Source organism: Plecotus auritus, assembly GCF_963455305.1.
Source record: "Plecotus auritus genome assembly, chromosome: 6".
Lineage (NCBI taxonomy): Eukaryota > Metazoa > Chordata > Mammalia > Chiroptera > Vespertilionidae > Plecotus > Plecotus auritus.
In genome coordinates this window covers 43,167,055-43,191,552 of record NC_137773.1, presented here as the reverse complement: position 1 = coordinate 43,191,552, position 24,498 = coordinate 43,167,055, and the positions used below count along the sequence as shown (strand labels likewise).

At 38.3% G+C, this 24,498-nt stretch overlaps 1 protein-coding gene across 1 annotated transcript in view; it reads right to left on the bottom strand.

Annotated features, from left to right (window-relative positions):
- Window positions 1-510: 510 nt before the first annotated feature.
- The window catches only part of FAT4 (FAT atypical cadherin 4), a gene marked incomplete at its 5' end in the record, with an annotated part of 156,664 nt that continues 132,676 nt past the window's right edge, over window positions 511-24,498 (bottom strand). Inside the window, 7 exons of the mRNA XM_080672212.1 lie at window positions 511-3,543; window positions 5,941-6,202; window positions 10,898-11,115; window positions 12,954-13,078; window positions 16,875-17,054; window positions 17,904-17,989; window positions 20,608-20,915. Of these exons, the coding sequence (XP_080528338.1) occupies window positions 1,685-3,543; window positions 5,941-6,202; window positions 10,898-11,115; window positions 12,954-13,078; window positions 16,875-17,054; window positions 17,904-17,989; window positions 20,608-20,915 (3,038 nt within the window). The 3' untranslated portion in view covers window positions 511-1,684. The remainder of the gene's footprint in view (window positions 3,544-5,940; window positions 6,203-10,897; window positions 11,116-12,953; window positions 13,079-16,874; window positions 17,055-17,903; window positions 17,990-20,607; window positions 20,916-24,498) is intronic.

Sequence of the window (24,498 nt, the reverse complement as noted above, 5' to 3'; positions counted from 1 at the left end):
CAAGGACTTAGACGGGCATGAGGAGGTGAGCTTTCACTGCCATTCTTTCTGTACCACTGGACTTCAAGAAAATTTAGGAGAAAATGAAACCCAGACATTTTTCCATAATTAGCTTTAATTCACTGCTGCTCCTATAACTATAAGCCTGGTCCAAAGCTGGCCTTCAGTGAACATACTCTACAGGGAACTTCCAAACATTTATTGCCAGAATGCTTACACCAAGTTCACAACCAAGTTAGTCCCCTAAGACCCAGGCTAGTCGAGACTCATTATGCTCTTGGGAAGTCCAAGAACTCTGACAGGTAGGAATGTACTAAATCAACCTTAAAATATCTGTTCTGGCAATTACCCACACTCATGTTTTTTGAAAGAAAATGAAGTTACCCATTTATATGGTTCAACTTGCCACGCCCTACTGATAAGTAGAAACTATTTTCAATCAGGGGAAGAAAATAATGCTGAGAGGTGAAAATTTAACATTACACTATGAATGCAACATATTTTAAATAAATATTTTAATTCTATTGTTGGCATTTTACAAGTAGAAAGCATACAGTATGTTACAAATATCAAAATGTGAAAAATATGAACGTTACATAAGTAACAAATGTAAAAAAAGTATTTTCTTACCTTCCCGGAAAGTAAGAAAACTATTCAGCATAAGAAAATATCAGTATCAAAAACACAGCTTAGGTGTAAAAAAAAAAAAAACCAAAAACACAAAACACGTTTTTACAAGGTATTAAAAAATGATCTACAAAATGACAGAAAGTAAGAAGTGATGAAATTTGACTTTATATAAATTATAAAAACTGGGTACTTGGGGTAAATGCTAAATGGTTGAAAAGTATGTCCAATCATAGGCTTTGCTTAGGTCAATTCTTTAAAAATTTAAAAGCATAGAACATTTTTCAATAAATAACTTTCCAAAGTGTCTCTGAGAGGCGCGGCTGGGCCTTATTCCACGGCAGCAGGCGGCAGTGTTCTGGGACAACATGCAATCACTTTGTTCCTTAGTGGAAGCCTGATGAACATAAGACCATCACTGTTTACACAGAAAAGATTCAGAAGTTTTAACACAATTTCGTAAGAAAGTTCTAAAGTGCTGAACACAATGACTTCATTTTAGTACCCAAGGTCATGTACAAGGTATTCAAACCTTCAGACGTTTCCGATAAACATCGACTATGGAGACTACGATGGTGGAAAGTGTTAATACTTAGTCTTTCGTTCAAGGGTAGGAGGGCTCTTTGCTACACGTTACAGGGATCGGTTAAACCTGGGGGGTCTTGCAATGCAAAACGTAACAATAGTAACACAACGGCAACAATACACAACCCCACCGTGACAGCAACAGGTTCATTTCTGCAATGGCGATGCTATTCATTTTTAAAGTCACAAAGCGGGCCTTGGAAAGGAAGAAAAACCTCCCGAATGCTGCGCCCCCGTCACTAGTCACACGATACGAAGCATGCAGGACAAATAATTCAACTGAGCACCTTTAAATTAGAGAGCTGTTCGGAGCCGGTTTCAGCAGCATCGTGGTTATTATTTCTAAGTGTCCCTCCAGCACCGGTCCTGACGGGCCGGCTGTGCAAACACCACCCGCCCTGGTCGGTGACCCACCCGAGGGCCGCTGGGGCGTCCCTTGTTTTTCCCTCTTCGTCCTGCCCCCCCTCAGCGCTCACACATACTGTTCTGCTTCCCCATCTTTGGGGACCGGCTGACTTGTCCCACTTTTGCCATCTTCAGTGGCGGCTGCTTTTTCTGGGAGAGACGCCAAATCTTTAAAAACATCCACATAATGTCCAAAGCCAGGGCCCCAGTTCAAGAGGTTGTCCCAGTTGAAATTCCCTGCTTGCTGCCCAAGCTTCAAGGGCAGTGTGTTGTCGGCAGCGCCGGGGGTCTGCGCGCCCACGGGTGCCCCCTCGGCCCTGCGGCCGTGGTACCTTCTGGGCTTCAGTCTGGCGCCGTAATTGTCTTCATCGTCTGCGTCCGATTCATTGACTTGCGATAACTTGGGCATCCTGGAAGTGTAGACCATCGGCTTCTCCCTGTCATACTCCATTTCCGAGCAGGTGAAAGACTCGTGCGAGTCACTGTCGGACGAAGACTCGGGAGCGGGGATGCCGTCGGCGGGGTTGCGGGTCCGGGACAGCGGCCTCCGGCAGTCCTCTTCCGAGGAAGACCGCCCGTGGTCCGCACTGCAGATGCTCGGGTTTCGAGGGCGCGGGGTGTTGAGCCTCTCCACCTCTTCGATGGACAGTCCCACCGGCGGAGAGGCCTCCAGAGGGATCTGCCCAATGGGCTGCTTCAGGCGGCTCCCGGGTCTGGAGCCGTGCGGGGCCAGGGCCTGGGGGCTCTTGCTCCTCCTTCCCAGCCTCGTGGGGTAGTTGAAAATGCCCGGCTGGCAGGCGTCCCCGTGCATCTCCACCACGTTGCCGTCCCGCACCGGCAGGTGCAGCTCCCGGGCCGGGCTGTTCCTGTAGAAGGTGGAGGACTTGGAGAAAGGCGCGGGGCTGTGCCGCGACAGAGGGTTGGGCGTCGGGCAGGCGGAGTGGCTCAGGGAGCTGGTTCTCAGACCCTGGCCGTAGGAAGGCTGGTAGGTCAAGCTGCTCGCTCCCAGGGGCATGGGGGACTGCCTTGCAAAGCCCAGGGGGCTGTGCCTCTGGATGGAAAACTTGGGCGTGTGGCTGCGGAACTGCTTGTAGTGCTGGATGATGTCCGCGTCCGAAGGGGCGATGCTGCTGGCGTTGTCGATGTCATAGTGCTCTATCTCCTGCTCCGGGGAGGCCAGGGGGGCGCTGGGGATGGTCTCGGAGTTGTGGGGGATATCGGTCTCGTCGTAGATGAGGTAGGGGTTCTCCCTCTCAATGATATCTGGCTTGGGGTTCCCTTCAGGCTGCTTCCTCACAGTCATGTCGTCCCCGTAGGGGGGGATATTGTCTGGGTCATCAAAGGCCACGTTCTCACTTCCCTTTTTCTTCTTCTCCTTCGGTTTCTTCTCCTCCTTGGGGTTTTTGGTCTTCTTGCCCCTGCACTGGTTGCAGAGAATCAGGCTGAGGACCAGGAGGGCCAGGACTGTGGCACAGCTGCCCACGATGGCGGGCACGGCCCACAGAGGCAGGGAGATCTCTTCGGGGCCCTGACTCAGAACACAGACATGCCCTCCGGGGCTGCCGGCTTTGCACACCCTCCCCTGAGGACAGACGACACCGAGGCAGGCCACCACCGTCTCACAGGTGCTCCCTGTGTGCGACTCCGGGCAGCTGCAGGTGAAGCCGGAGTGCAGGCCTGGCTCGCAGCTGCCCCCGTTCTGGCAGGGGTGGGAGGCGCAGTCCCCAGGGGGCACGCACTTGTAGGCGTACCACTGGTTGATGCACAGTAAGTCGCCCCAGCAGGGGTTGCTGGCACAAATGTTGGGCCCACGGCAGCCGATCTTCACGGAGGGATCCGTCTTGGAGATGGAGGCCAAGCTGTGCTTCCCGCTGAAAGGCAGGCTTTCTCCACCGTACAGCATAGAGGCGATGCAGCCATCGAAACCTGCAGGGAGAAGGAGCCGTGGGGCGTTTTAGAGAAAACCAAAGCTGATGGAATCTGGTCAAGAGAAGCTTCACAATCATGTCACAGGCGCTTAGAGACAACCGTCTAGGAGCCACCATCCAGTTCCAGGGCAATAAATCTGTCACGCTAACTTCTCAGCAAGACTTCCACAAGGAAATTGGGGTGGATCGCTCAGATCCCACTCTTCCCGAACATTTACGGATGACCCAGATGGGCTGGATTTGCTCTATCTCCTTCTTTTTATTTATTTGGTTATCTATTTGTTTTATTTCTGTAGTCTATATACCAAGAACTGCATGCGCAGAAATAAAACTTATTTTAACAAATACGTATAAAGAACACAAAATGGGCCAACGGATTCCATCATTAGATCGTGCATTCTCAATGGAGGTGATATTGCTCCCAAGGAGTGGAGAAAAAAAAAAAAAAGGAAGCAAGAGAAACGCCTTAGCTATTATAGTGGTTTGTGGATCTTGAAAGGGAGGATATAGAGGAGCCATGGGCAAACTACGGCCCGCGGGCCGGATCCGGCCCGTTCGGCTGTTCTATCCGGCCCACGGAGCCGAAAGAGTGGAGGGTTCTCTTGGTCTCCCCTCCGCTCCTTTACTTTGAATTTATATTAGTTCACACAAACACTCCATCCATGCTTTTGTTCCGGCCCTCCGGTCCAGTTTAAGAACCCATTGTGGCCCTCGAGTCAAAAAGTTTGCCCACCCCTGATACAGAGTATAACTCTCTATCTCATGAGGTGGGGATAGTGGGGGTTAGAAAAAAGATCTACAATGACTCCTTAGAAGGTGAAGATTATTTTTTTAAGAAGTTGAGAAAATGTTGCTAGACTAGAGTGTGCTAATCTTGCTAATGCTCCTATTAGCCCAAGACTCTATTTTGTCACTAACAAAATGCCTGATTTACATTGATTTGTTTTTCTAAAACACCCCAAAGAATTAACATTCTTATTCTCAAGCTAAATATAAATGACTTATGGCCTGGACTTGGACTTTGATGCCTTAACTCCATGACTCTCTCATGCATATTTCAATTTTCCTCTTACTGATGCAATGTTCCATCCCAGTGACCTTTCCATCCCTGATCCACTCTTTTTCCATGAGCTGAGACATCTCCTGCATTTGCTCCTTCTCTCTCCATTTTCTTTCTAGGCTCCTTTCTTTCTCATTCAATCATATCCATGCTCAGTACTTCAACTACCTGCTTGACACTGATAACTCCTAATATGGATTTTCAGGGGTAGTCCACTCCTCATTCTAGCCCATCTTCCCAAAGGTCTTTCTCAAAGGTGCTCCACACCCAAAATGTCCCCATCCAAATCTTGATATTCCCCATAGACCTGCTTCTTTTGGTACTCTTCTGCACTTGCCTTTCTCAGTGGAACTAGCCTTCTTCTAGTGGAAAAGTCAGAAACTTCCTTGAATTTTACCAAAATCACCAACAGTTTGGTTGACTTAAATGTTTAAAAATACTTTTTTTCCCCTACCCACTTCTTTACAACTCCTCTCCACCACACTAGTCAAAGCTCACATCACTGCAATGTTTACCCAACTAATTTATGCAAGGTCACTGGTGCTCTCCTGCAATGCATTCTCCATGGCAGAGCCTGAAAGATCTTTAACATCATGGGACACGTCTAAGACTAATTTTTTTAGTAACTTCCCACTGTTCTGAGAATAAGACCAAAACTATATCATGTTTTAGAAGGCCCTACTTCATCCTTTACCTGTGACATCAGCCCCCAAGGCGCTGGGTGCTGTGATCTTAAATTACTCTACTTTTTTTTTTTTTTTAGTTCCTATCAAAATAATTCAATCTTTAATATTCTCCCATCCTCATCTTCATAGTTCAGATTTAAGTACACATGCCAGTTTTCCAGGAAAGCTTCCCTTTCTCCTTTTTTGGGCAATCTCTTCAGATTCTACATTCTCCCTTCACATCATTTGTTATAGCTTAAAGTAATCTATTTACTTGTGTAACGATTTGATTAATGTTTGTCTCCTTTACTGCGCCTTGTGTTCTATGAGGAAAGTGGCTATTTATTAAGTCTACCTTCGCACTCCCGGTGGCCACGATAGCGTTCAGAAATATCTGCTATGTGAATGAACAAATGAATGAATAAGTGAATAAATGTATAAATAAATGCTTGGTGGACAAGGAAACACCAACACACCATGGGCTGAACTATGACTTGGTAGAATAAATGCAAATGTCTAAGTGAAGTGATGGCCAATAATTTATTATAAACTTTCCAAGGATAGTTGTGACATTCTTAGAATATTCATAATAGATATTACCAGAAATCCGACTGCTTTCAGAGATACAGCTTTACCTTGCCTTGTGATGGTACTCAGCATGAGCATTTACCTGTTTGAGTATCTCGATGAGCTTGATTGGGTGGAATTCCTCCAAGGGATATAGTGAGCACGTCGAGGCCACCAAAATTCTGAGTAGGGTGGGTGATATCTCTGTTGTATATCCTGTCGATGGACAGTACTGTGGCTGTTCCATTTTTTCCGATTAGAAAAGTATGCCAGTGGCCATCAGCAACATACACTTCAGGAATATTTCTCTCCACTTTCCCAGCAATTCCTGCATCTGATGTAAAATGGACTTTGCCATTCTTAATCTATAAACATATTAAAACAATGTACAATTAAACTCTAATATACTTGAATAGAAACAAAATAAAACCTTGAAATATTGGTCAGTTCAAAGCAGCTAGAATAGCTGAAGAGACTGTTATATTAGAGTATACTTACCTATCAACTTCTATGATTTTAGGTAGCATATACCTTCACATTCAATAGTTTCAATAGTTTTCAAGATATTATTATATTTTTACTTAATTATTCAAGATGCAGAGAATTATCTTCCAGAACACAATTGAGATAATAATGGGATTAATGGCCCTTTTAAGATAAGTAAAGTAATTTGTTTAAAAATATGTTTTTATTGATTTTAGAGAGAGAAAGTGAAAGGGAGAGAGAGAAAGAGAAACATCAATGTGGGGGAGAAACATCAATCAGTTGCCTCCACCAAAACCGGTTTGGCTCAGTGGATAGAGCGTCGGCCTGTGGACTGGGGGGTCCCGGGTTCGATTCTGGTCAAGGGCATGTGACTTGGTTGTGGGCACATCCCCGGTGGGAGGTGTGCAAGAGGCAGCTGATCGATGTTTCTCTCTCATCGATGTTTCTGACTATCTATCCCTCTTCCTTCCTCTCTGTAAAAAATCAATAAAATATATTTTAAAAAAAAATCAGTTGCCTCCTGCACATGCCCCAACCAGGGATTGAACCAGAAACCTGAGTATGTGCTCTAACAGAGAATCAAATGGGTGACCTTCTTGTGTTGGACGATGCTCAATCAATTGAGCCATACTGGCAGAGCATGATTTCCTATAATTTAATGGCAATGGTGAGTGTAAATAAAATTGATCAGTTTAGTACATGGCCAATAAGGATAAAAATATTAAAACTACTTGCAAAATAAATCAATTCTTAGATAAAAATGAAGAATAGTTGGAAAAATAAAGACAAAAATAAAGTGTTTCACCTGTCATGTATGACACACTGGAACCTTAGAAAGAAATCATATCTAGTATTTATACCAGTTATTGAGATTAAAAAGAACTATGATGAATAAATGTTGCGTTCTTAATAATGAGGTGTCTGGGCAAGTCTTCACTTTGGCTCTCTTCCAATACATTTAAGGGATATTCGGTTTCTGTTACTTCGCCCAGTTGAACATTGGGTAACAGGATGCTCCTACTCCCATTTCCAACCAAGTTTCCAGTATTCTGAGTAGACGCTTTAGAAAATAAAATAATTTATGAGGCAGATTAACATTTGGTTCAGAGAGCATCATCCCATCAAACTCCCAGACAGAGCTGGGGCCGGCAAGAGGATGAAGTGACACCATGTCTCAATGACAGGCATGAAAGGATGGATCAGTTTATGTTGTCACTCAGATCAAATGCCATTTCTCCATGCAACAAACACATCTGGTAGAACTAAAAGTCAGTACATCTGTACTGTGGAAAATATGCCTAACACATTTACATATGTTATTCATATTGTAATATTTTATTAAAGCAGTCTCTCTAGATAATAATATATTTCAGTACCAAACTCAGATAGAAAAAAAGAGTTGTGGTTAAATGACAATAACATTTCATCAAATGGGCAACGTCTCACGACATGCGGTAAAAACAGCAACTCGTCTGGTTGTAGCCAGAGTCCTTTTTGGAAACAGGCCTTGGGAAGAGCCTTCTCGCAGCTCTGTGTCTCTCGCCTGATGGATCACAACTCATCATCCTTTAATCTGAAGAGCGGGTCTCTGGGCTATGCCACAGAGTGGATTCACTAAGAACATTACAACATTCTTAATGCTTTCCTTTCCCCTAATAATACTCTACCAAACTCCTGTATTCTTTTTAACTTCCCAAACATCCCGCTAATGTTTGCTTTGTTCATTTATTTATTTTTCAATCCACAGACCTCTGAACCCCTCATCCCAAGTCTGTACAATATACCTAGCCTCATTCATATACAGAACAAACCAAAAGCTCTGAACCAAACCACAGAATTGGTTTGGAGTAGAAAGTGCATCATCGGTTATTACAGAACTCCAACCTGGAGAGACACACTACGCCACGACACACGGGAGATTTGGGGAACACTTCATAGTGTCAACACACTATACACAAGCGGACTGTCCTTTTGCTTTTCTGGCTGAGATGTCCCCACCCTCATTTCTTTTTTATCCAAACAGACTCTATTGATATCTTCGCATCTCTTCTCGCATTGCTATTGCTACCCACCACTGACCCTCTCTTCCACAGCCGTTTACAATCCCATCCTTTTCCATTTTCACAGGGTGTGTGTGTGTGTGTGTGTGTGTGTGTGTGTGAGAGAGAGAGAGAGAGAGAGAGAGAGAGAGAGAGAGAGAGAGAGAGAGAGAAGTTGATTTAGAGTATGCAAAAAGGAAGAAACTGTCAGAAAGAGAGCCAAAGGAAAGAAAGAAGAAAACCAGGGGCCGTGGCCACTGATAAGCTGGCTGATAAGTAAGTCATCTGAACTGGCCCCCAGGCTGCACAAGCACGTTGTATTCCTATCATCCAAAGAGCGTGCCTGCTCCCAAGTCACCCCTCTTCCTGTCTACTGACTTCTCCTTATTCACTGGTTTTAGTTGTTGTTGTTGTTAATCTACTTACTTTACCTGCCAAGCCCCTTCCATCTCTGAAAAGATGCTTTTCAAAATTTCATACAAAAGAAATGTGCCTTTTGGTCTCAGTCATTATTTTTATTCGTTTGCACTGACTTTACCCTTCTCTTTCGAAGCGCTCCCTACCCAGGGCACAGTCTGGAGAAGCAGCCTGCGGCCGGGCTGCGGGAAATGCAAGGTTTGATGGTGACAAAAATGGATCCTGACATTCAGCCTCTTCCTCAAGGAAGAGGAAAGTCTGCCTCTGGTGCCTTCAACCACGTTGTATTTTGTATGTCCTGGCCTAAGGAGCTACTGTATAGAAACTTTTCACATGTCATTTCAATGGCACAAGGACTTGGAAGCAGCTTAACAGATAATGCACAGACCTCCATGTAAGAGCCTCTCAACGCATATGAAACATTTCCTATAGACAAGCAGGTCTACTTCTCTCTCTGCTTCTTTACTTTCTTGGCTTTTAATACACTTTCCAATGAAAATGATAAACGCCAACTAATAACATTATACAATGACTCGCATGCTTTGTTTTGTGGTTGCTCCGTTAATTTGGGAACTGGCTCTTTGTTTCCATAGTGGAGGTAAAGTTACAGGCCAAAGACGTTACCTAGGCCTGGGTGAGGGCAGTTTCTCACGTTGGCACTACTGACATTTTGAACGGAATGATTCTTTCTTGTGGGGTGCTGTGTTGTGCACTGTAGGATGTTTAGGGATATACCATTCCCCAAACCATGACAATCAAAATTGTCTCCAGACATTGCCAAGAGTCCATACAGGGTAACTTCACCCCCAGATGGGAATGACCAGACTAGGGGATTATAATGTGAGAATTTTTAAAAGATTGGTATTTTTTACTTCTTATTAAAGATGTGTACATGGAATGTAACAACCAGAGTTGGCTTGGATAAAGAGAAATCTTGAGAATAAAGAGGCTGAAGTTTAAAGGTGAACATCTGTTTTTACTTTTAGTATTATATGTGAATTAAACCTAGCAGTTTTCTATGCATTTTGCTTTTGGCTTTATTAGCTAAGCTTTTAGTAATTTTCAAAATATTGCTTTATAGGTGGAAACAATTCAGGAAATTTGGGTTTGTTTTCTTAAAGAATTTACCAAAACTCATATAAAATTATGAGTAGAATTATAATACACAAAGTAATGTAGAAAGGAATCAATATAACTAAACTGAAGAAAATGATTATCTAACAGATGTCTTATTTGTGGGATAGAAAGCAGAATGATCATTTTAGGAATAAAGAATTCTGATTTGATGGAAAATGCATGTCTAATGAAATTATTCACCAGTGCAGTGTCTCATTTACAGTCAAGAAAAAAACAAGAAATGATGTAAAAGCCTAATGATAAATCAATCCACTGTTTTCATGAAATATGATGTTTAAAAATATTTATTTAGAGATTATTTGGAGGATTTAGCTATAATTTTACTTATAATAATTCCAAAGATACTTAATTTCACAGAGTTTACCTGGATGTAAATTGAAAATATGCTCCGGAGTAAAGCCAGATAATTTCAAATGTTTGTCTTTAGTCCAGTCCTGCCCTTAAATGTACGGGGTGGGGCAAACATAGGTTTACGGTTGTGAGTACATGAAACAGAGTTTATTCTTGAATTATTACTTATTAATCATTGTACGATTTTCCATAAGAACAACTGTAAACCTACTTTTGCCACACCCTGTACACATACCATTGTTTGAAATAATTCTTGGAGAAAAGTATTTTTCCTTTTCAAAGACACATTATCCTTTTGTTTTACTTTGTTTAAAAGTAGGGGGAAAAGCAATATAAATTTTTATCAGACAACACAGATCACAACAAATTCTTTCCCTGCTGGCCTACCTAGCAGTGGTCTCTACTCTAAACCCAGACAAAGGGGTTTAGAAACCAAACCATGCAGCTCTGTGTTACTCTGGCCAATGCCAGGGAAATAGCTAAGATAGACGATATTGGACCAGTGCCCAGCATCAGTCGGAACTCTAATGGGCTGTAAAAACAGAGGACAGAAATTGTGGGAGAAGTGATTTAAACCATGACACAGCAGGCGGTCTAATCAAATGAAGTCACCATTAGCTTTTATCTTACCTTCACAGTAGTATAATTGCTGCTTTCTTGGATGTGGATTAAAATGCCATTCTCGCTTCTTGTCCTGAACTTTACTTCCAGACTGTTCACACCAAACGGCTCCACCGTGGCCCCTCGTATGCTCTGTCTTAACAGATATTCCCGCTTCTCATTCTGACTCATGTGGTAGTCCAAGCGCCCTTTGCCTTCCAATGACAAGGCAGTGTCAGGAGTAACAGCTACGAGCCAACAAAGAAAGTGACAAATAAATGCACCCATTATTTCCTAAAGAGTGTCTACAGGTGACAAAACATTATAAAAAGGGACAATAAAAATATTAAGTGTTTAGAATTAATGTCTCCCAATTCTCCTATTGAAAAAATAATTGCCACATCTGAATTATTGTATGAGTTGATTTCAAATGCTTAAATCCATTTCAGAACCATGAAATGTAAAACATTTTGTGACACACATTAAACATTTGGGAAATATTCATTAAATATCTGATACTTGATATAAATTATAAATATCTGAAGAGATATCCACCGGTTAAAATTTGGGGGAAACACAGTGAATCATTATTTATTTATAATGGTTCACTGTGTTTCCAAAATTCATAAATGAATATATATTTTCATAGTTAAAGTGGTTTGTAATCTTTAAGGTCTCTAGCAATTAGAAATTTGAAGAAAAAATATATAATCACATATTTATATTTGTAACTAACTTTATGATTAGTATTAATCATGCAGAATTTAATTTATCATCATTTATAATTATGACATCATAATCTGATAATGTTTTCACACTACTGAAGTATGGAAGTTTGTTATAGCACCATAGCTAAAGAAAAAACATCAAATGAGCACATAAGGGCTTCAGCATTAAATGGTACACTTCAAAAAGGCAAATTTTATAGTTTGTAAATTACATTTTTAAGCAAGATATTTCTAAAGCCAATGACTCATTTCATATTCAGATATAATTGAGTTCCTACTTATTAAATACTCATTACTTTAAAAAATATGTGTCAAAGTCCTTTTCCTATGTTGTGATTTTATCCTAAATAATTAAACACAATTATACCTCTTCTACTAACATATTTTTGATTATAGTATCCTTAATTTCATCATGAATTTCTATTCATTCTCATATTATAATAGAACCAAATGACTCTTTAAAAAAGTAGTCAGTTAAATGCAGTGATTTCAGTACTAACCACTTATTTGAAAATGAAGCAGTTTTTATAAAAGAGAGCTCATTAGGGTTGGATAGTTAGTGGATGTGCAGCTTGAAATTAGAAAAAGCCATGGTCTAATGATGGCTTGAACATCATTAATATCTTATTAACATTAGTGTTGTTTAGAAAAAAATTACTAATAAAAGGATTTAAAACAAATTTTAATAATTGAAAGTTAAAATTCAAGTGTCATTTTAATTGTAATAGATTATAATGCATTATATGTTTTGAGTCCTATGTTCAGTGATTTATGATTTATATTTTTCTGCCAAATATAAAATATTCACCAGAGAAATATTGCCAAAAGGCAGATAATATGAAGCCCCTGGCCTTGTAGATTGCCTAGCTTTCCTAAAGGTAAACCAAACATAAGAGATATAATTTTAAAATGGAGCCCTAGCCAGTTTGGCTCAGTGGATAGAGCATCGACCTGCAGACTGATCGGTCCCAGGTTCGATTCTGGTCAAGGGCACATGCCCAAGTTGTGGGCTCAGTCCCCAGTGTGAGGCTTACAGGAGGCAGCCCATCAATGATTCTCTCTCATCACTGATGTTTCTATTTCTCTCTCCCTCTCCCTTCCTCTCTGAAATAAATGAAAATATACATATTTTTTAAAAAGGAAACTAATGATGTATTTAGTAAATAATTTTAAAAGGATGTCACTCTTCCTCAAGTTAAAAATATAAATTTTAAAATGTCACTATAGTCACTAATGATTGTCCATTTAATATTTTCAATACTTAGAATGAAAACATACTTTAATTCCTTATTTAGGAGCATATATCTATATTGTCATAGTTACTATAATTTCCAGTGAAAGGTGAGACGCTTGCATACATTTTTCACAGTATTTGCCGGTCAGCCCCGCTTTGCAGTGACACTGCTGCCATGACCAGTAATCCGTGCACGTGCCGCCATGCTGGCAGGGGCTGCGAGTACACGCGCCTTCCAGTCTGGGGCATCTGAAACCAAGTCACAACAAAGACTCAGAAAATACAAGACACGATGGGAGAAAATGTGTTAAAATTAAACACAAATGTTTATTAACCTTCTTCGTTTCATGCATTCAATTCTTTGAAACTCAAGTGACAACATTTGTAGCATCTAATCAAACTGATGACATGCCTCATTCATAAAGGAGAAGATTAACCAAAGTAACACCTTACACGGTAAAGAAAAAGAGGTGATAATTTTTTTCTTTAAGTTAATTCTAAATGGAGCAAGTCATCTTGGCCCAATAACGACTGTAGTTAACGTGATCTCAGGGCTACGTATTTATTTAAAGGCACATCTCTTCCACCAGACAACTCATGCAACTAATGTTTATTGAATGTCTTCTGTATGGCAAGCACTATCCCAAACATGGACATAACATGATGAAAAAACCCATGTGTTCAAGGAATATTTGCTTTTCATGTGGGGGAAATTGGCAAAAAGCAAATTTAGACAAATGTTCAAAGAAGGAAGTCCTATGGAAACAGTGAGACAGAGAGTGGGTATTGGGAGTTTTGGGAGTTGCTGGGTCTCTAGATTAGGCAGTGAAGGAAAGACCCATCATTCTTATAAAGAGCTAAACAAAGTGAGAGAGCAAAGTAAATCTGGTAGAAGATCATTCTGGGCAGAGGAAACAGTAAGTGAGAAAGCCCTGTCATGTGTGAGGAACACCAAGAGGCCCAACATGGTTAGATCATAGAGAACAAGGAGAAGTGTAAATCGATAAGGAGTTAAGGGGGAGGCCTGGCCATGAAGGACTGGTACATCAGGATAGGAACTGTCTGGTTTTTAAAATATCATTCTGGTTGCTGGTAGATTACATGTGACATGTGTCAGAAAGAGAGGGGTCAAAGGTAAGTCTAAAAGTTTTGGCTGAACTGGTAGGTGGATTTAGCTATTACTACCTGAGAGAGGAAATCTGTGGGAGGAGGAGGTTGGGAGGAGTCAGGAAGGAGGACCAGAAGTTCAGTTTTAAACTTAAGTTTGTGATATTTGTTAGAAACACACATGGAAAGTTGAGTAGGGTGTTGGATATGAGGGCCTGAAGTTCAGAGGACAGGCCAAGTTGATAATAACTATTTAAGGGTCACGAGCTTTAGAGATAGTAGTTAAAACCAAGGAGTATAAAAAGTGACTTCAAGAATGAAAATAGATACAAACTAGAGGAGATTAAGGAGGAGAAAAGAAAAATTATAGTAGAAAACCAAGAGTATGCCATGTGCATAAACTGGTAAACTACTTTTAGGGGGACAGAGTGATGGACTGTTCCTAATAGTGCTGACATTCAAATAAGATGAGAATTGACCACTGATTTTAGCAAAAGAAGTGAATAATCACTTTGATAAAGCTAGAACAATTTTTCAAAGAAAAGACAGAGAATTAAGGTGGTAGAAAAAAAGGAAAATGGGATTAATAAAGGTGTTTATTTTTTATAAAATGGGTGAAATAACAGCATGAAGTGAGATGAGAAAAAGACAGTTGAGTGCTGGAGTACTGTTTTTAGAAGGTTTGCAGGATGTAGGCTCTTGCTTGGTCTTTGTGGGAGTAGGAAGAGTTCATTCATAACAGGTTACAGGTACGCTACAGGACACATGGGCAGATGTGGAGGAATGAGCTTTGGGGAGTTTTCATTCGACTGTAAAATTTTCTCAACTTTGGAAGCAAATTCATTAACTGAGAAAAAGATGCAGGGGATGTTTGAGGTCTGTGGAAAGAGGAGGCATGATCTAGTCATGAAGAGAGTGTGAAAATTATTAAGCTAGGGCAGTGGTCGGCAAACTCATTAGTCATCAGAGCCAAATATCAACAGTACAATGATTGAAATTTCTTTTGAGAGCCAAATTTTTAAACTTAAACTTCTTCTAACGTCACTTCTTCAAAACAGACTCACCCAGGCCGTGGTATTTTGTGGAAGAGCCACACTCAAGGGGCCAAAGAGCCGCATGTGGCTCGCGAGCCGCGGTTTGCCGACCACTGAGCTAGGGGAATATAATAAACTGCCAGGCTATATTATGTCCGCACTAGAGGTTAGTAAACATGAATTTAAACAGACTACAAACTCCTCAGGAGCTCCAGGCCAGGTGCTACCTCATGATTTAACTCACTAGCTGGTTGACTTGGGCAAGATTTTACAAGTCTAAGTAGCTCAGTTACTTCATCTGTAAAATGAAACTATATCTACCTCACAAAATGATCGTAAACATTAAAAGAACTGATAGTGTAAAATGCTAAGAATACCATCTGGTGCATATAAGATATCAATAAATATTGGCCTTTGTAGACACCAGATAAATCTGAAATTTAAAAAATAAAAGTAAATCCTCAAATTTGGGAGCTTTGACATACTTAGTGTTTAAGTCTCTTTATTCTAAGATATCCAAAGAAAATGACACCCATAATATCAAAATAAGATATGTTTAGAAATAAAACGCAACTTATTAAGTATAAGATAAAATAATGTTTCCAGTGAAGCTCCAGTCTTAAATTTAGAAACTTTTATGACAGAGTGATGAAAATTAGATAAAAATTCTCATTGAAAGAGAATTCAATTTCAATTTACAAATTTTCTGAGAAGTCATAAAACATATAATTCACATGAAGCATGATTTGAGGGAAAATCAACACTAGACTATTCCTTATAAAAAGGCATATATAGAGGCAACAAATTATATACATTTACTACCACTATAACCTTTGGGGAAAGTAATTTGGCAATACCTATGACTTATATCTCTATGTTTTGACCAAAACAGATGTTCACAACATATTTAATATTTCTGCACAGCCAACATGGCTCAGTGGTTGAAGGTCAACCTATGGACCAGGAGGTCACAGTTGTGGGCTCCCTGGTTGGGGGCATGTGTAGGAGGCAGCTGATCAATGATTCTCTCTCATCATTGATGTTTCTGTCTCTGTCTTCCTCTCCCTTCCTCTCAAATCAATAAAAAGATATTTTTTAAAAATTTCAATATTTCCAAAAATATTTGCAAGATCATGAAGATACAGAAGAATGCATACCCAACTATTTAACAATGGTTGGCAATGAGAACTCTGAATTTTCCTGTACTGTGTGATTAATCATAATGTAATAGTACAATTTTATAATAAAACAATGATGACATAAGGAAAAATAAAAGCAAATGCAGGTTGCATTAAAATACTTAAGTTATAAACATGAGGAAGTATTCAAGGCTTTGTCTTTGAAATTTTCTTTTTAGAAATCTCAAGAAAATAATGCAAGCAAAGAATTTTATAAATACATATTAATCACAGGGCTGTTAATATATAAATAAAATTGGAAACAATTGAAGTGTACAACCACAGTTAAAATAGGGCACATCCATATTATGGGATAGTCATGGGCATAACAATTACCTAAGAGTGTCTGTGGGTAGTTAGTTTATAGGCTACTTTATGTTTTTCTGAACATACATTATTGCTAACCCATACATCACAATGTGCCAGGTTCCTCTCTATAAGATTTACCTACTTTACCATAACTCTGTAAGATAGGGTATATACATACATACATGCATATGTATTTTTTTTTCTTAGACTCCAGAAAATAAGAATTAACTTTCTAATTAAATATTACATGCCATGCCAAACAAAATTTCACAACTATGAATAAATATTTAAAATTCAAAACAATGTAAAACATTTGGTATTTTTAGGGCTTTGGCACAGCAATTTCATAATTTGATGGTCAATTATCATACATTTTTTGCATTTTCTTTAAAAGGGTAAGAAATAAAATTGCCATACTGGTCTAGGATGCCTTGGGCAGCCAGAGCTTGGCTGGGTTCCAGAGGCCTTCCATTCACTGCAAACTCCATGATGCACCCGATGAAATCGTGGCTTTCCACGTGTCCTCTCCTCTGAAGAACTGGGTCTAGTGATCTGATACCTCCAACTGTGACTCGATTTGGCTGAACGTCAAGAGTCCTCCATAAGAAAGAAAAGTATATTAGTACCAACATGATAGATTTTAGCAGGTTTCATTTAAAAAAAGTGTGAAGATAACTTTTTCTGGCAGGTGTTATAAGATGGAAAATTTGAGTGGAAAACATTACCGATGTGTGAATGTCCACCAGACAGATACCTACAGGATTATTTAAGGTCTGAATAATAATAAAACTTATGGAAATGGTATTTGCAGAGAGTCAAGTGGGATGTATATAACAATGTTGAATTAGCAAGGAGCACACTATCAGAAAGAATATAAAATGCATTAGGAGTAGTGACAACTCTAATGTTAATGTCAGATTATGCTTTCCCTTCACTACAGAGATGATAAGGAATGCCAATAAGTTGATTACTGCAATGGATTATGTGACACTTTATTTTTCTGTTCGTTACTATTTCTACTAAAGTTACTTATGTTTTAGATTGGGAATGATGTGTTCCAGTTTGAAGTGCTATTGATAAATATCCATCAGTACTTGTCACATAAAACATTCAGAGACTGTGTTTAAAAGGGGTGGAGCCCTTATCCTAGCCTTGCAGGACCCAAGTCACATGCAACTATTTCACAGAGATTCTCTAGGCTATGTCCATCTTTCCTTTCTGCAACTGTATTCTCATCCCTATCACTTCATCTCACACCTTTTTTTTAAAAACAAATTTTGTACACTACTTATTAATTTTTTATTTTGCAGCACAAAAATCTCTTTGGAGAGGATGAAAGACCTTAAATTTTGATGCAATACTTTGCATAATAAAATTACTTTCAATTGTGTAATTTCCTTTTTAATGTCAAGTAATGGTAAAGATCAAACTAATAGCTATACATACCAGTCATCTGAGATGGCCACGTTACTGACAGTGCAGTATCCTGGTTCTTGGTTCTCAGAACAAGAGTCCACAGTTAAGGAAGCTGCCTGTACAGCAAGAGAAGGAAACGTTCAGCCGGGTGCGACTGACCCCAGTGTCCTTCTCCAGCCAACACTGCCCAGGGCTGGTTTCAATGTGGACGTGATTGTGAAATTGTGACAACATATTGATTTAGCATAATAAATACAATAGTAAGTTATGGACACATATTTCTTTGATACGCCTAAAACTAAGTTGTGAAGGAATTACATATAAGGGGTGGGAAAGTGCTTTAAAAAACCTTCTCTGGGCTCCTTTTTTATAGATGAAAGAATCAAAATGCCATTAACATCTCTTAGATATTATACAGTGGGTCTGAGACCGCTTCCTGGAGTTATAATAGTGATAAGCCTGTTTATTCTACTAGCCAACTAGTCTAACAAATGAAAAAAAACAACACATTATATTTCTGATTTTTTAAAGTCTTCTTCCAATAATATGTCATGCATATATTCAAAAAGATTTTGAAAGTACAATGTACATACTATTATAGCAACCTAAGAAGATTATAATACATGCATTAAAGTTAAATTTTGAGATAATGTAAAGAAATAAGTTAGATGCTCTTTTCATTTATAAGAATCATCCTATATAATAAAAGGTTAATATGCAAATTGTCCCTTCGACTGGGAGTTCGACCAGGGGGCGAAGCCAGTCAGCCAACCGTATGTGGACCCTCCCCCTGCTGCCCCCGCTCCCAATAGCCCCCCCATCGGGGGCAGGGCTGGCCGACCTCCTGCGGCACCCCCCCTTCCCAGCCAGCCTGGCCCCAATAGGCCCCTATTGGTGCGGGCTGGACCCCACCTGTGCACGAATTCGTGCACTGGGACTCTAGTTATTTATAAAGAGCATGAGGTTGAAAATCTGCATATAACTGTTGACTTCCCAAAACTTAAGTTGTCCCTCTTTATCTGTTAATTCAGGACCCCCTGTGGATACCAAGATAAAGCGGCAAAGACCAATGAGTGCTGTCAGCCCTCTGCCTCCTGATCCTGGATCAGACAGTACAGGTATTTATTGAAAGAAATCCACATATAAGTGGATGCACACAATTCAAACCCATGTTGTTCAAGGCCCAACTGTCTATGCAAGTATTAATTTATAAGAATGGTTACCATTTGAGTTTAATTTTAACAGCAGAGCAAGTGTAAGAAGCAACACATGGAGGTCCAGCAATTGACCAACATTATCCTTACTTACATGCAAAAGTATCTACCTGGTTTTTAGTCCTCCTGGATCAAGTCACTTTCATTATTTATAGAAATTATTCATTTCCTTAACACCTCATTTTTATCAATATTACATATGATTTTGAGGAATTGTCCATAAAATGTGTCTCTTAGATGAGAGACTTGTAAAGGTATATCTTAAATACCTTACATTTCAGAAATAATGAATGGGGTCCATGTATAGTTTATTGTGCATCAAATATTACAGAAGTGTTTTAAATTATTTCTATCAGTTAATTATTATTACTTATTATAAGCTTCAGACAATGAACTCTCACAAGCCATGTAAATTTTTTTCTTGCCACCTTTTCACGGAAATAATAATAAATAGTAACATTATAGGAAACATTTACACTTCCAATTCTATGTCAAGACTTTTTTAATGTCTCATTTAGCTAACTCTTTCAATAATTAATAATTAATAATTTTCTAATGTTCTATAAAATTGAGTGATATTAATCTCAAAGGCAGTATTAGGTTTTCATGATATAATTTATGTTGCTTATGTAGATTATTTCATTTATTTCTAAAAAAAAACCCAACACAACAAACTGTTAACACATCTCTCTCTGCATATATGATGCAAAGTATCCAACAATTCCAGAGATCCCTAAAGCAATAATAAACTCGGGAGTATCATGGATATTTATGAATGTCTCAACTAGAAAAAACAACTTAGATAATGGTATCATATTTTAGTCAGACTTAATATTTAATATATTTTTTTATTTTCTAAAAGCTTAGTGATACAACTCAAATTAAAAATACCTGAGGTAAAGTTTTATTTGAATAGTAGCTCATGCAATTTAATCTTCAGAGTTAAATGCATCTTCTTTATTATTGAATTTTTCTACCAGTACTGTAATAAATTGAGAAGTTTCTGTCCTGTCGAAGAAATGATTCAAGCTGAGAAGTTAATGATTTTGCCAGTTTCCAACAAAGTCCTTCTGAACTGTAGAAAATAGATTCGAAATCCAGTAGGGGCCTTGTTTTGAATGTTTTCTGAAATAGGGAGACATTTTCTACTGACAGAAGTCACAAAGACAAGAGTTTCTTTTTTCCACATTTAGTATTATTCAAAACCCGATGACTATGGCTACATACTACAAACAAACTGAAAGAATCCTTTTGCTCTCTCTTTGGGCATACCTCAAAGTACCTTTTTTCTTTTATCTCTCTCTTGCTCCCAAGCCCTTGGGTGATACAATCAAATGTTCATGAAGTTTAAAGGGACCTTGGAGGTCAAGAGGCAAAATCATCCACTCCACATAAGAGTCCACTGACAACACCTTAGCTATAGAGTTATCTTACCTATGCTCTGAGAATTGGGATGAGGGTGCTACCTACTATCCCTTATTAGAGTGACTGTTCATATCAGGAAGTCATCAGTGCCTTACCATTCCTGCTCTCCTGGCAATCACAGTGTGAAAATGTCCGTCTGACACCTTCTTCATGGTGGTGAGTTTATATGTACCGCTGCCTAAATTGTAAGAGAATCGTAGTCTCTCTTCAGCAATTTCAAGGGCCAAAAACTCAGCCTGGTCCCCTGTCAGGTTGTCATAGTTGTAAAGCAATAAAGCATGACTTTTAATCGTCGCAAATTTGACATAAATATAGTTGTTATTGGGGTCCAAGCTGGGAAATTCCATGTAAGATAACTCCTCAAATCCATAACTATTCACCTCACAGTGTTTTCCAAAGACACCTAGAGACAGAAAACAATTGAAAAATCGACACATCAAATTCCAGTGAAGTTTTATTCAATAGCTTTGATTAAAATACAAAAATTACTTACACTTACATTTTTTCTTATTCTCCAAAGAATACTACCTAAACTGAATTGAAATGGAATGAATCGATGATCTTTAAAACATAGAACAGATATGATAAAGTGGTTTAAATGCTTTTCTTTGGCCAATTAGGGAACATATTTAAGTATGCCCCATTTCTAAAAATTAGAATTAGTGGAATGAAGTATCCGAAAAGATTTCTTTCCTGGAAAGCTTCCAAAATTAGTTGGTCAATCTTTTTAAAGTTTCATATGTTGCAATTTTCAAACAAGGCACTTCCTTCATAATATATAATTCTTTCTTTCTCCTATCTCATAAATTCTTAAAAACAATTTTAATTCAATTGAGCATGGTAAATTTTGTTTTGACTAAAAAAAAAAAACCAGTCCCTGTACCTGTGGTATTTTTAAGGGTCACAAATTACAGAAGAGAACCACTGCTTTTAGGGAAATTAACTGCCTTAGTTTTTATTTCTTTCTTGTTTCATACCCACTCTGGGCATGATTTATACCAGGCTCCTTGGAAATAGTTTTCTGTTTTTTTTCCAAAATCAAGCATTCCCATTTGTTTGTGCTGGTTCTTTTTCAAACTTGAAAAATGAGTTTTATTGATGTTACAATGCTATGCCAAAATTCTTTTCCCACAAATATTAGTAGACTGTAGCAAATGATTGGAAAATTAACCCATGCCAATACATCATGACTCTTATTAACTTGCAGAGGTTTCATTCCTTCATTTTGGCTGCACATCTCTTATAAATGTGTTACATTTAGAGTCAGGGAATTGTCCAACCAGAAGGAACCAATGCCATCATTTTACAGAATACTTTAAAACTGCCCAAGGCCACAGAACCGTGGGAGACAGAGCCAACACTGAAGGCCGGATCTCCTGATTGTCTAGTTGTTTAGCTGTACTAGGTTTTTTATCCAAATGTTCTTTAAATCAAAACAGCTTGGTAGCTGCTATAAAAGCATGTGTCTACTATCTTTTCTTTTTCTGTAATCACATTCATTGTAAATGAGTAGAAATATAAATAGTTTATTTTTATTGTTAACTGAAGTTTAAAAAAAGGAAAGAAATATTTGAGTTGCATATTATAAATCATATATTACATATGCTATACATTTATTTATATTATAAATATATCATATCTACCATATAGTATTTATATTTTATGTTGTATCTATAATTTATACTCACATACAATAAGATTTTACAATTTATTTATATTAAACATTTATTATATTACATATACCTTATATATGCAGAAGGAGTAGCCAAAGTTAAAGAAAAAGCAAAGATAAAGCATACAAATTAAATAGATTATTGCAGAAATCTTCACTATGTATTTCCTCAGGTCTCTTCTGATTAAATTTTAATAAATCTATGAAAATGTGCTTAAATTGTATATTCACATATGTAGAAAGTATACAGATCCCAGAAACATATTCTACATTTTAACTAAAATCAATACTGTATATCAAAACATAAAAATATTTCTTTATGGAATATATTTTTTTCTTTTTAAGGAGTTTTGATATAGTTTCTAGAGAAAAGTAAATTTCTATTTTGAAAATATAAAGTTGAAAAGTTGAGGATTTTAAAACTGTCTTCCATATGAAATGCCACAAAATAAACTTAGATAAAAGTCAAGAGCAATTATTAAAATTTCTCTAATAAGGGATTTTGTGTGTGTGTGTATGTATATGAAGTTATACTTATACAATTATACAGGTTCTCTTTATAAAAGTCTTAAGCATTTTTTAAAAATATACTTCTTTATTGATTTCAGAGAGGAAGGGAGAGGGAGAGAGAGATAGAAACATTAATTATAAGATAGAATCATTGATTGGCTGCCTCCTGCATGCCCCACACTTGGGATTGAGCCTGCAACCCAGGCATGTGCCCTTGGCCGGAATTGAACTCTGGACTCTTCAGTCCGCAGGCTGATGCTCTATCCACTGAGCCAAACCAGCTAGGGCAAGTCTTAGCATTTTATGTGTTTTTTTTTTTTCTTCTAAAATATAAATCAAAAAAATCTAAATTAAAAAAAATCAAATCCAAACAAATCTTTCACTGTTGAGAAGGTAAACAGTGCAAATTTTTTTCCAACTTCAAAATTATGGTTAAGATGTTGTTTTATAGGATGCATGTGTAATGATCTCCAGCTATTTGTTTGAGGCATTCCATCTGCCATTTTTATTTGTATGTTTCACCCACATTCAATTTGAAAAGGAAAATACTTTTCCTTTCAGTTCTGTCTGTAATCATGTATTACTGTTTCAAGGTTTTGTTGTTTTGTTTTGTAAGTGCTTCTGTTGTTGTCTGACTATTTAAATCTAAATAATTTTTTTTCTTTGCCACTGTTGGGAACAGGGAGAGAAATTTGTACTGCCAGCCACATATGATCCGTCTCTATTTTAATATATGTGGTTGCACTGGTCCCCTTTCCCTGGGGAGCTGTAGTAGGTGGGGGACCCCAAAATACTTCCACTCAATAGGCAGTGACTGTTGTATCAGCAACACAGCAGCAACAGTTTGTTCTGATTTAGTATCAATTACCTTAAATCCTCATATTTGTGATTGGGATGCAAAGGAATCTTTAAAAATATAAACAACCTTTATTCAGTCACTTGAAATCATTTTTCCACTTTCCACTCCAATCCCCTTATCTTTTATTCCAAAACTTAAGTTAAACCATGCAACCTGAATGTGATTATGAGCAGAAGGCAACACCCTTTAAGGATTATAAGATATCACTGAAAGAAAGAAATTGTAGATCTAAAGTGGTTATTTTGACCTTGATCCACCTTTCCCTGAATCATGAGCATTGTTTGTGAGAATCTCACATACATTTTAAAAAGGAGGGATACTGTGAATGTCATGCTGGACTGAAAATAAAAATTTCTAGTCTCTATATCATTTGGGGGTAATTTTGTTTTGATATTTTTAAAAATATTTTTTATTAATTTTTTACAGAGAGGAAGGGAGAGGGATAGAGAGTTAGAAACATGGATGAAAGAGAAACATTGATTAGCTGCCTCCTGCACACCTCCTACTGGGGATGTGCCCACAACCAAGGTACATGTACTTGACTAGAATCGAACCTGGAACCTTTCAGTCCACAGGCTGACGCTTTATCCACTGAGCCAAACCAGTTAGGGCTGATTTTGTTTTTTGACTTTAGGTAAAACCCTCAATGTCTGGGACTTAGAACCATTGCTAAAATGCATGGCTCACAATAAGGTATTTTTATATCTTGTTTTTCTTTATCATTCTATTGATGTGCTGTATAAAAACTAGATGGAGTCATGGACTTATTTGAAAACCAATTAGCAGTATATTTCACTGGCTACTAGGCCTCAGTTTATTTTTAAGTTTAAATTCTATTCTGAATTATACATTAGAATTCACATTTTAGGTCCACAGTAATATGTCCAAGGAAAGACCAGAAAATATCCTTCTCCTCTTTTGCTTATAGAGGGTCTCTAACTACTG